This window comes from Candoia aspera, chromosome 3, assembly GCF_035149785.1.
Source record: "Candoia aspera isolate rCanAsp1 chromosome 3, rCanAsp1.hap2, whole genome shotgun sequence".
In the NCBI taxonomy this organism is placed as follows: domain Eukaryota; kingdom Metazoa; phylum Chordata; class Lepidosauria; order Squamata; family Boidae; genus Candoia; species Candoia aspera.
In genome coordinates this window covers 187,773,923-187,786,587 of record NC_086155.1, presented here as the reverse complement: position 1 = coordinate 187,786,587, position 12,665 = coordinate 187,773,923, and the positions used below count along the sequence as shown (strand labels likewise).

Sequence of the window (12,665 nt, the reverse complement as noted above, 5' to 3'; positions counted from 1 at the left end):
CCACTGCCTGAATGATGAAGTTCTGATGTAAATAAGGAGCAGTTACATGAGAAATTAATCCCATTAAGACTGGCTTTATTAATAGCAAATACATTTAAAATTTCTGATCTGCATTACCGTCTAGGTTCCTTGAGACAGCCTAGTACAGTGGTGCTTAAAAGTTTATGAACCCTTTTGAATTTTCAATTTTTCTGCATAAATATGACCTAAAATGTGATCTGTTCTCCATACAAGTCCTGAAACCAGATAAAGAGAACCCAATTAAGCAAATGAGTCAAAAACATTATACTTGGTTGTTTATTCATTGAGGAAAATGATCCAAAGGATTATGCAGAAATATTGAAAATTCAAAAGGGTTTATACAATTTTAAGCACCACTGTACCTAGGCTTATGCCTTTTTGACAATTGAAGAAAAGTATATTTCCTTCTCTTTTTTCTGGAATCTGTATATTATTTATAGTTTAAGCTTGGAGATCAGAGTAGGGTATTCTGGAGAATGCTTTGCAACTACCATTGTAGTGACCAGAATCACTTCTCAAAAATTAGAGAATCGCAATACTTACACCATCAAAACAAGAGTACAAGAAATATTTTCTGTTCAGAGAATAATGTGGAGCATCATATGTATACTATTCAATTTTTGGATCTTGCATTTCAACCATAACTTTTCTTATTTTAAAAAAATAATTGTTTAAAGCTTTGGCATTCTTCTTATTAACAAAGGCTCACAATTTCTTCCATTTCATTTTCAACTGCAGGTTGGCTACGTTTCCCACTCAGTCATGTCTTATGTCTTTGTAAATGATTCTTCACAAACAAGTGTGCCTCTGCTACAAGCTTGCATTGATGGAGATTTTAACTATTCAAAAAGGCTGTTGGAGAGTGGCTTTGACCCAAACATCCGGGACAACCGTGGCCGAACAGGTCTTCACTTAGCAGCAGCTCGAGGAAATGTTGATATTGCTCAGTTGTTGCACAAATTTGGGGGTGATCTCTTGGCCACAGATTACCAAGGTAACACAGCCCTTCACCTGTGTGGACATGTTGATACCATTCAATTCCTTGTCTCCAATGGACTCAAGATAGATATTTGGTGAGTTTGTCACTCTACCATATGTCTAAAAATCAATCTTACCTACTTAACTTTGAATATTTCCTGATAATATATTTCAGCCTTCCTCATCCTTTTTCTTCAAAAACTCAGGATTGTGGGAGCTCTAGACAGAAGCATCTCTGACCCACTCTTCATGTTATTTTTATTATGTGCAGGAAGACAGAAAAAAACCTGTATGCTGACTTTTCTGTTGTAATTTTTAGGTAGCACTTAAAACTATGATTCTTTCTGGTTAGGGCAATAATTTCAGCATAGAAATTATCTAACTATTCCTGATAGTGTGTTCTTATCAAGAACATTCTATACAATAATGACCCTATTTCTTGTTGCACTGGAGAAAAAAACAGCAAACAATGGCCATTTCTAGCACTATCCAGGCTGCTACAATTACAGCGAAGCTCTCCAAAGGTTGTTAAAGATTTAACCTTTTCAGTCTTAGCCAGCATGGCCAATGGTGATGAGGATTGAAGTTGCAGTCCAGCAACATTTTGAGGGCACTTGCATTGGTTCATCCAGAGCAAGTGCATAGATGACGTTCTGATTCTGTTGCCAACCCCTAACATGGAGATGAGATATCTCAAAATAATTGACCTCTGTTAACAACTTGAAATATATTTATATGTATATTTGTTCCATTGTAAACAGAAATGTTTCAACATGTCCTTTCTATTTCATTATTTTTCAGTGCTCACCCTACCAGCTCTCAGAATTTGTGAATCAATCTTTCTCTGAAATGTTGTATATTCACTCTCCCAGCATCTGTCATATGCCAGTGCCCAGACAAAAACACTTAGTGTACTGGATAAATAGCTGTTTGACAAACACAATTAACAATAATCCCAGAATTGTTTGTTCTTTGAACTCTCTGTTCATGTATCCTAGTGGTTTGAAACTTAACAATTGCGTTTAAATGATTGATTCTAAGCCTCTGTTCTTTGTTTTATATTTGAGTTGTAGTATTTCACTTGTAGGTGATGACTAAGATGCTTAAAAAGAGGTAAAACTTATGATGTTAGCATATCCTTGTGTGAACTTTGCAGTGGCTTTCATAATTAACTTGGGGATGTATTTCTTGATAATGGAACAGAAGTTGCAAAGAAGAATCAATGCTGTAACTGTTATCACCATACAAGGTTCTTGAATAAAATAAATTCCTGGTGGGACTGCCTTGTCTACAGCCTAGATAGCAAAAACAATGAAGAAAGTGGGAAGTACAAATGTATGCATGTGTGCATGAGTGTGATTTTACACATGAATTTAAAATAAATTAATTACCTAATTTATTTAATTAAATAAACCTAGCCAATTTAGCTCTGAACACTTGTTTCCTAAAAGTTGCTTTTATTTTCCTTTTGTGTCTGTTGTCTCAAATTCAAAAGAACTAGAGTGCTTCAGTAGATAGTACAACTAAGAAGCAAGTATCCATCTCCATTTTCTGTTACAGGTAGTCATCAGTTAACTATGGCAATTGGGACTGGAGTTGCTGTTGCTAAGTGACATGGTCATAAAGCGCGATGTCACGTGACTGCCACTTAGTGTCAGCAATTCTGGCACTCCTGGTTGCCATTGTTAATCAAATCACCACGGGTCATTAAGCAAGGACATCATGTGGTCACCATTTGCAACCTCCTGCCGGCTTCCCTATTGACTTTGCTTGTCAGAAGCCGGCAAAGAAGGTTGCAAATGGCTGCAGGACGCTGCAATGTTGTAATCACAAGCTGGGTGCTGAGCATCCAGATCATGACCACGCTGCAATGGCCAGAACTCCAAGGACTGGTCATAAGTACCACTGGTTCAGTGCCATCGCAGGTCATAAGTTCAAACAGTTGCTGAATGAGTGGCCATTAATCAAGGACCACCTGTAGTGCTTGGTGTATGTAATAAATTGTTTAAAAAAAGCATTTTTATTTTAAGAACAAACACCAAAGTTTTAGGAAAGAGTACAGGTGGTCCTTGTTTAGTGACTGCCTCATACAGCAACCATTCCAGTTATGACTGATGGAAAAGTAACTTTACAACCAGTCCTCCCATTTATGACCTTTACAGATCTGTGAAGCAAAGGAAAGCTGAAGTAAGATTGTAAGCACTGTTGTGATTTCGCTTAGCGACTGCTTCACTTAACAGCCGAGTTGCTGATCACAATTGTGGTTGCTAAACACGGACTGTCTGTAATGGTATTAGGAGGCTGACTGTAAAACTGCAGTAATGGGCTGAACCTTACATGGGAATGCTTGCAAAGTGGCTTCCCTGTAGCAACTCTTAACACTGTTAAATCGGCTTTTTCATGCTTCAGCTGACAAGCATGGAGACTGTGCTAATGTTGTATAGGGCTGTAAGCATAGAACTGTTTGGTAAATTACAATTCAGGTATCACATTTAAAGAGATTACAGTTTTAGAATCCTTGGAGCTTTTTTTTTTTGAACAGTAATAACTATTTGTAATCTCAACACTTTGAAGTTTCAGATAAGTTAGTATCTTCCAAATACCTCTTGTTCTTGAAATCTTAAACCTTAATAAAAAGAAAAGAATGTTCTTATCTCAATTTCAGGCTTTCTCACAAGCTCTTTTTTCGACTATGTACAAAGACTTGTGAGATTTCAGATGGAAACTATACCATTCCAAAGAAGATTATATTTGTATCTTTCTGGATAGAGATTACCTGATAGTGTAATAATCTCCTAGGAAACCTAATCGTTTTACACATAGTCTTGACTTCTAAATCTGATGAAATTGAAGCATATGTAAGATTCAAGTGTCTCTACCTCTAGTTAATTAATTCTGCATTAATACAGTAACTAGATTTATTTACATGTCCGTATTGTTACTAAAGGTTTTTGGTTTTTCATTGAAACAAGGCAACTTCTATAATTTTGTTTGAGAGATCCAGCAATTCCTCAACAGCTTTCTTTTCAAGGAACTCTAACTAAATTACCTTTAGTTTTAAAATCCACAATAATATAACATCCTTGTAACACAGGACATAAAATCAGAGGAACTGTTAAATCAAAGTGCTTGACTTCAAATGTAATCATGTAAATTCAGCCAGACCATTAACATGCTATTAATATTCATAGGATATTGTCTGTAATCACACCCCTATTACTTTAGGCACTTTCAGGCTGCTGAATGAAAAACAATAAGGTGTTGTTTCGATAAACTAAGATAAACTGCTGAATTTTTTTCATACAGTTGGTATGTATGTATTTTTCAGATAGAAACTGTTCTATTAACTTTTTTCTTTTTCCACTTCACATAGCAATCATCAAGGTGCAACACCTCTTGTCCTGGCAAAACGAAGAGGAGTAAATAAAGATGTGATTCGATTGCTTGAATCTTTGGAAGAGCAAGAAGTGAAAGGGTTCAACAGAGGAGCACACTCAAAGCTGGAAACAATGCAGACTGCTGAAAGTGAAAGGTTTGCCCTCCCTCCCCCATTGTTTTGATTCTACTTTACTGGTTAAACATAGTTGGAAAAATTGCCGCATTTGGAGCTTATTCTGCATAATGGAAAAGGTCAAGGCTTATTATGAGACATGTTTCCATAAAATTTTGTACTTGGAGAAGTTCAGACTCTTCGTTGGAAAGAGTTTTAAAGAAGTTGGACTGTCACATGGCCAATGAACTTTAGGAGTCAGCTAAAATGGTATATTCAGACTAAGTCAGTATCTTTGACTTGAAATGTGACTAGACAGTCCCTCGTACAATAAATACTTACACATAGAAAATCCAATTTTGAGGAGGAGGTTCTAGTTTTTCTTTCTCCTTGACATTATTTTCTCTTTGTAGATGGTTTGAATAGAGAAGCCACTGAGCTCCAATCTGCTTTCTGAAGTAGTGTAGCCAAAATGCAACTTGTGGGCTAGTTTTTTCATTCAAAAGACTTGGGTTTCACTGAGTATATCACATGCCTCATAGAAAATACTGTGTATTTCAAAGGAAGTTACACTTTTGTAAATACATTATGAGGCCTTGAAGAGCGGGTAGAAGTTGAACTTAGTGCTTTCCTTGGAATCTGACAGCTGTATGGGGTTAAGCATTCTAAGATGGGGGGTAAAGAAAAGAGCTGCTGCTACTGGCCTTTTGCCTAATTATGCTCACAGCCCCTTCTCTGTTGCTTTGGCATATGTAGATATGTTTGCTGGCTCACATTTATACAAAACAAGTTGGAACATCAATATGTTTGGGTCTTCATTCTGAAGAATATAGGACAGGGTGGAAAGAAGGGGAGGATATCTTCAGTTTCTTTTCTCTTCCAGTGTTGTTATTTGGAGGAGTAGGGACTTTGCTCAAGTTTACAGTCTGTAGTTTCAGTATTTAGAAAGCTTTGTCCTGTTATGAAACAAAAATTTTTTTGAAGGTCACCTCTTTTTTTCTGTCTGAATTTTTGGGTGGCCAAGGACTAGAGGAATAAGACAGTGACATCACTGAAGTGGGCAGGACCAACATTTTCAAGGCTTTGTCTTCCCCCAGATTTTCAAAGTTGGGTTTTTTTTCAGAGGGTTAAGCCTAAATCAAAGCCTGTGTTGGTGTTTTTTCTTTTCCACTGAAGATGGGAGGAAATTGTGTGCCTCTTTCTTGACTGTTTTGCTGCTGGAATTCTATAGGGCTCCCTGTGCTCAGGGACTTAGGAACCACAGCCTGTACAGTGCCCACCTTTGTAGTATACTAAACTAGCTACTGCTAATTAAAATACTTCAGACAAATGATAAATCAACATTGTTTTGGATGAATTCAGTTTTTTTGTATTAAGAATTAATACATGACGAAAATACTGTCTTCGTGAATCTGTTTATTTCTGTGTGACTTACTAGTCGGCGTTTGTACTTACTTACAATTCCAATTTGGGAGTTGATTCAGTGGGTTATAACTAAATATAAATGTAACAAATAAATGCATGCACACATACATCTTCTATTAAGCCTTTTCCTTTATTTGCCATTTTATTACAAGACATGTTATGTTGCTTTGTGGAATGAGACAGTATTTTTTGCTAGATCTCTTAGCCATTTCAATAAAACTTAATCGGTTTCTTTTATTCTATGACAACAAAGAAGTAGTGAGGGTTTTTTTTCTTTTTAAGTTTTTTCTTGATTTGTTTCAAAATCCTCTCAAGTAGGAACTGAACCTAATTTTCCCATTTATAGAAGAACAAACTATCTACCTCCATCATATTTTCAATTCTAATTGAATGTTTGCTTGTAAGTTAACAACATGTATCTAATGAAAGCGTGATTTTTTTAAAAAAAAATTATCTCTTAAAACTAAGCTAACTTTAGATTTACTATGTGACTTGCCAGTAGAAAAATGCCTTATTCTGCTGAAGGTATCTAAGGAAGTCCCTGAAGACCTGGTTCTGCCACCGTGCTTGGGGTGGGGAGAGGGGTAGTCATTCCTGGGGATGACTGGCACCTTAGAATGCTCCCCTCATACTTTCGATCTTTTATAGCCATCTGGATTTTTATTTTTCTATTTTCTATTGTACTGTATTATATTTTATGTATTATTTACGATTACTGTTTTAATGTTGGATTGATTAACTTATTGTGAACCACTCAGACTCCCTCTTGTGGGGGGAGATGGGCAGTAGCAAAAATTTGAGAAATAAATAAATAAAGGTTTCCAATTTCCTTATAAATCAGGTTAAAGTATTTTAAGTATCTTTTTGTATAGAACTTTGCCACTCAGCAGTTCTTATATCTAAGAGTCAAACATAAATCTCCATCTTGTATGCACTGTGGTTGAAGTTGTAATATAAAAAGGAACTCTTACAGGAGGCCATTTTTGCTTGGTTTTCCCTGTTTTTTTGTTCCTCCTGTTCCCATCAAATTAAGTGACCGCTAATTCTCTAATTTAGGTTATAGCTGTTGAAGCTGCGTGCCCACCTGTTATTCTTTACTTCCTGTGATGATGATTATTTTAACTCTGAGGATGTTTTCTGCTTTTGTACCTATCTTTGGAGAGGTCTGCAACTAAAAACCAACCTCTGTGTTGGTAACAGTTTTTAAAAAGCAGCTTGTTTTTCTAACCAGCAGAAAGATCATCAGGAATTTTTTCCACTTCCATATTTTTTCAAAATAGCTGGTATTCCAGTCCTTCTATCACTTTAGTATTTAGAGGTCACTTTGGTGGTAACCCACAGTGACACAGGTAGTTTCTCCAACTTAATTTTTTTGTTTTTTAAAAAAGAGCCCACTTTGTTTTCAATAGCCACATAACCTTTCCACTTAGATTATATTATGCCTTTATTTAACCTCTATAATGGTTATAGATTAAATGTCTGAGTTTTAACAAATATTTCTGTCATGCATCAGTGGATACTTCTCTTTTTTTATATATAAAAAGCTCCCTCCTTATTTGTGTTCTCACAAGAGTGAGACAATTGATTCTGTAGTAACAAACAAATAGCATTCCGGGGAAGAAGATACCGTATTTAAAAACCAAAGTAAGAAGTCCTGGAAATTCCATACACTTTGTGCATATTACATCCCTCACGATAACTCCTGTCTGCATTATGCTCTGCTGCAGCCCCATAGCTGCAACCCCAGTTAATTTTCTGGGATCCTTCCCAAATGTTCAGGTGTCTTTTTTTAAAATAAAAGACTCAGAGGCAGCATTCTGCCAAATTGTTTAACAAGCAGTAAATATATTCCTGCTTACGTATTCTGGTCAGTAGATATTAACCAGGACTGGGCAGATAATTCCCATTCAGATACAGAATTTTCAAGAGGCAGTGACTCCTGTCAGAACTGTTTGAACCATTAAAAGTTGTTAATGTTTCATTGAGGAAAGAGGTGACGCTTGTTGGTCTTAGAAACACAGAGATATGTATTGGTGGAAAACCAATCAAATTTGGGCCTGTGGTTGTTGAAACCAAGCAGTGGCTGTCATTCAATACTTAAGAAAGATTCTGGAGAGAGTGATGGTATGTCAAATCCACACAGTTTTGGAGAGTATTGATTATTGGAGAGATTCCTACCTAGCTTTCAGCCTGGGACTAGAACAGAGATAGCTTTTTTAGAGATAACTTTGTTCATCCTGATGGATGACTTGCAGCATCCTTTGATACCAACTATTGCAATGTTGACCCCACTGGACTGGGACTAATAGCACTGTGTTATGATCATTAGGGTCCTTTCTGGTGGGAGAAGCTTAGTGGAGATAGTTAGTTCAGGACTTTGGGGATGCCACATTTTGTCCCTGGGCTATTTAACATCTAGATCAGTGTTTCTCAACCGTGGCAGCTTGAAGATGTGTGGACTTAAACTCCCAATCTGTGAGCTGAAGTTAGTATGCAGATGATTCACAATTCTACTTGTTAAAAGTTAGTATGTAGATATATGAACTTAGTATGTAGATGATTCACAATTCTACTTGTTTTTGCCAAGGATCAGAACAGAACTTCACCATAAATGTCTGGAGACAATTTTAGAGTAGATGAGGATGAATTAGCTGAAACTAATCCAGATTGATTAACCTGTTTGGTGGTGTTCCACTAACTTCGAATGGAGTTGCAGTTCCTCAGAAGAACCAAATTTGTAGCTTGGGGATAAAGGTGGACCTGATGCTGTTTGGGAAAGCATTGATGGCCACAGTAAATAAAAATGCCTTTTGTCAGTTTGGGATGGTATGCCAGCTGTGAACCTATCTAAGGATGAAGGATTTTATTTTAGTTGCTGTGCCTTGGAAACATTCAGGCTAGAGAACTATAATATATTCCATGTGGGTTTAATTTTTAAAAATGTTTGGAAGTTTCTTGTTTTGCAAATTGCAGCTATCCAGATGTTTGTGGTAGTTTAGCATTCATTAGCATGTCACTCCAGTATGATATTAAATGAACTGTCTGCCTTCCACAGTCAAGCCCAGTTGAAAGTGCTGGTTTTGACCATTAAAGCCTAAAGTGTGTGGAAGCAGGTTATTTGATGGATTACTTCTGTACATTGGAGCTGCTAAAGCCCTACGGTCAGTTTTGGAATCTGGCAGGTGTAATTATATGGTCAGCAATGCAAGATATGGCCTGTTCAGTGGTGGCTCCTCGTTTATAGAAATCTTTTCCGAGAGAGATGTTTTATACACATATGCCCCTTTTCTGTTTTCTTTTAGATAGGCTGAAAACTTTTGTTTGTTTGTTAGTTTCTTCCTTTTTATGCATTATGAGTATTAACAATTGGGGTATTCCTTAATTTTGGAATTACTTTTAATGGGTTTGAGACTATAGCACTGTTTTTTTTTCCTCCAATATATAAATGGTAATTTTTAACTAATTAAACACTGTTTTGCAATGGCTTTGGCCCTACAGATGGCTTAGAAACTTTTCAAATAAGTTAGTTATGCCTTCCTCATAAGATGTCTGTGAAGTACATCAACTGAGAGGTAGGGATTTGGCCATGGCTGCCTGGGAGGCATCACGCTGATTGCTCTGAACACAGCAGTGGTTTACAAATACGAAGGACAGTCTGTGTGTGATGGAGCAATAAAGGCTCCCTAGGTGTGTGTTTGGCATGAAAGAGTTTTATAAAAATTATACTTAGGTATTTCTAGTTAAATAAACTGAATTTCTATAACATGTTTACAACTGGAAATACCACAGAAACATTTGTAATGCTGGCAAACGCAGTTGCCATATAAAGCGAGAAGAGGCTTGATCACCTGAGCCTGGGTTTTCCAACCTTAATGTAGCCCTATTAGTACCCACCTCCTCTTCTTCTGTTCCTTATATACCTAGATCAGGATTAATGTTCTTTGGTTGAGTTATGTCCTCAGTGTCATTCTTATTTCAATTGTTTTACAGTGCCATGGAAAGCCACTCTCTCCTCAACCCCAACCTGCAACAAGGGGAAGGTGTTCTTTCCAGCTTCCGAACAACATGGGAAGAATTTGTAGAGGACCTTGGCTTATGGCGAGTGCTGCTTTTGCTCGTGGTCATTGCTTTGCTGTCTCTTGGAATTGCATACTACGTTAGCGGAGTGCTTCCCTTTGTGGAAAACCAGCCAGAGTTGCTGCATTAAAGGCAGCGTAAATTAATAGTGTTCTTACTACTATTTGTAACTTCTCACTTTGTTCTCTGTTAGGCAGGTGTTGGCAGCTGCATGTAATGTTTGTACACACCACCCCTCCCCACCCCCACACACTATAAAGAAGCCCTTCCAAAAATAAGGATCCATCAGCCTTAGCTACATGTTACTGAGCTAAGGTACTCATGAGCGACATCTAACATTTTCTTGGATTATCATTAGTTGTAATCTCTGCTGATAAAATATGACAGTAGAAAGAAGCGATGGAAAGTTTGTCCTTGATGTGGTAGATATATATGATCAGGAGACCAATTTGTCAAAATCTCTAAAAAAAATTGTTGTTATGGAATCAGGTCTTTCACTGTGGGTCTTTAAAGGTGGTCACTTTTTACCATTACAAGGAATTTCCGAGGAATTTTCTGCAGATAGCTTTCTGCAGAAAAATAAACTAAATTATATTTCCTTACCTATATCCTTTTTTTCAAGAAGCAACACTTGAGAATTTCCATAATTTTCACTTAAAATGTTAACAGTTTTTCATTTCTTTGGAACAAGAGCAATATGTAATTTGGGAAGCATCAGTACTTATTGTTTCAATAAGAACTAAATAAAAAGTTTTTGGAGTTTTAGGGGTTTTTCTTCCAATTGGGGAGAAACTCTCTTTTTCTTACAAGTTAGCAAAAATTATCTTGATGGCTTGAAAATTTGAGTAGAGATATTTTGCAAAACTTGTGAAATGGTTTTCATCCCTGTTCAATAAAAATTAGAAAAAACATATCTCATATTCCATTAGGAGGCATGTTTGTAGAAAGGTTTATATTGCCCTGATATTTAGAAAAAACTGTAAGCTTTGGGATGATTTTTTAAAGTAATCTGAAATTAATTCAGTGTCCTAACATCTTAATGTATGGATTATTGTATATGTAAACTGAGACCTGTCTTGAAACTATACTTTGAAATAAGTTAGTAATATACCTAAATATGAGATCTGGTTAATATACTTGTTAAGATTATCTAACTATGATTGATGTTTCAAGCACATTAATGGTGCAGGAGGCAATGTGTCTAGTTTTCTGCTGAACCAAAAATTCTCTGTGAGAATGCATCCCGATGTACAAGAGCATGCATTGTCTAACAGAGTTGTATTTATATCCAAGCAAGGGAGAAAATTATTGCTGATCTTTCTTCTTCTATATCCCAATAACTAATTAATAAACCATGTTTAAAATCTAGAAACTGAAGCAAATAATTGATTAGTTTATATCACAGTGAGTAAGTTCTTCATATTCATTCTGACAGCTGTCTGAAGAAATGTATCTTTGTGGCAAGTTGTAGTCTTCTGTGTAAAATGTTTTGTGATATATTTTGTTTTTCATTTAACATTGAAGGAAACATTGGAAATGGACTATTTGTACCCCAGTTTTAGAATCTCTTTTAATGTGTTGTATAGGACCAGCCAAAGTTCTAACTTTTTAAATGCGTGTTGATTTACAAGTAATTTAGCATTTCTTTTCTTGAAGATTATAGGATCTTTTTAAAATAATAAACAGCAAATTCAAGAGGACTGCAAACATGAACAGATTAACTACTCAAAAGTTAATTCAGCAGAAATATGATATAAACAGGGGAACTGTAAGTTTTGAGGGTCTTTTTCTAAAACATAAACATCCATGTTATGGTATTTCTTTTCTATTTTGCACTGTATAACTATTAATTATTAACTGTATTCTAAGCATGCCAAGGTGTTCCAAATAAACATGTAGAAGCTATGTGTATGCTTCTCTTTATGTATACAATTTTAAATCAAGAAAACTCTGCAGGTAGTGAAAATCTAGTTCTTCATGGTCCTTTTTTACACAGATCCATCGTAGATTTCTTATCTCTCAGACCCAAGAACATAGTAATTATTGATGCTTATTAAGATTTGTTTTAAAGAAACTTGCAGTTAAATATTGATAGAGCCAGTTTTATTCAGAAGGAATTTATAGTAATTTCTGAATAAATGAATTTTAACTTAGACTATTTGGTCCACACTATAAGCAAAAAAAGACATAAAACGAATATATAGGCAAATTCTAGGAATGCATTGGATTCTTCAGATGATCCGGTTTGGGGTATTTACAGTCTATTTGAAAGAACTGGCAAAAAGTGGTATTGTTTTTGTATTTTGTTTACATTTGGATTTTTTGCCAATCTTCAAGCATAAAGCAAATATTAACCAAGAGGTAAGTAAATGCATAGGTAATCTACAGTCTCCTAAGGAACTTAGTGACAAGGTTACTAAGGTGGTGACTTTGCGCCTTGTGAAGTTTTTTGTTATATCAATTGTAGTTAGAAACCATTGCTTTTATTACGCAGTGAGGCAAGTGTAAACATTTAGAGCACAGTTTCTAAAGTTTACACCAATAGATAATAGGTGGAGAACAAAGAAAGGGGAAGTCAAAAACCAAGCATTTATATTGTTTTTAGGGATGTTTTTCTCTTTTTTGCTTTTCTTTCTAATATTTATAAACAATAATATGGTTGTAATGATTGCCT

General features: G+C 35.8%; 1 protein-coding gene across 2 annotated transcripts; it reads left to right on the top strand.

The window, feature by feature from the left end:
* The first annotated feature begins 725 nt into the window (after nucleotides 1-725).
* ANKRD46 (ankyrin repeat domain 46) lies at nucleotides 726-11,896 on the top strand. Of its 2 annotated transcripts, XM_063299555.1 has the most exons (4): nucleotides 726-1,094; nucleotides 4,373-4,531; nucleotides 9,905-10,123; nucleotides 11,427-11,896. In XM_063299555.1, the coding sequence occupies exons 1-3, from the start codon at nucleotides 784-786 to the stop codon at nucleotides 10,119-10,121; spliced, it is 687 nt and encodes a 228-aa protein (XP_063155625.1). In that variant the 5' UTR covers nucleotides 726-783; the 3' UTR covers nucleotides 10,122-10,123; nucleotides 11,427-11,896. The 2 variants fall into 2 exon arrangements, with proteins under 2 accessions (XP_063155625.1, XP_063155624.1); XM_063299554.1 differs by having other exon boundaries at nucleotides 9,905-11,896.
* The last annotated feature ends 769 nt before the right edge of the window (nucleotides 11,897-12,665 follow it).

Coding starts and splice junctions, on each gene's coding strand:
- ANKRD46 (XM_063299555.1), top strand. CDS start 784: ATGTCTTATGTCTTTGTAAATGATTCTTCACAAACAAGTGTGCCTCTG. Junction 1,095..4,372: donor GGACTCAAGATAGATATTTG/GTGAGTTTGTCA, acceptor CACTTCACATAG/CAATCATCAAGGTGCAACAC. Junction 4,532..9,904: donor CAGACTGCTGAAAGTGAAAG/GTTTGCCCTCCC, acceptor ATTGTTTTACAG/TGCCATGGAAAGCCACTCTC.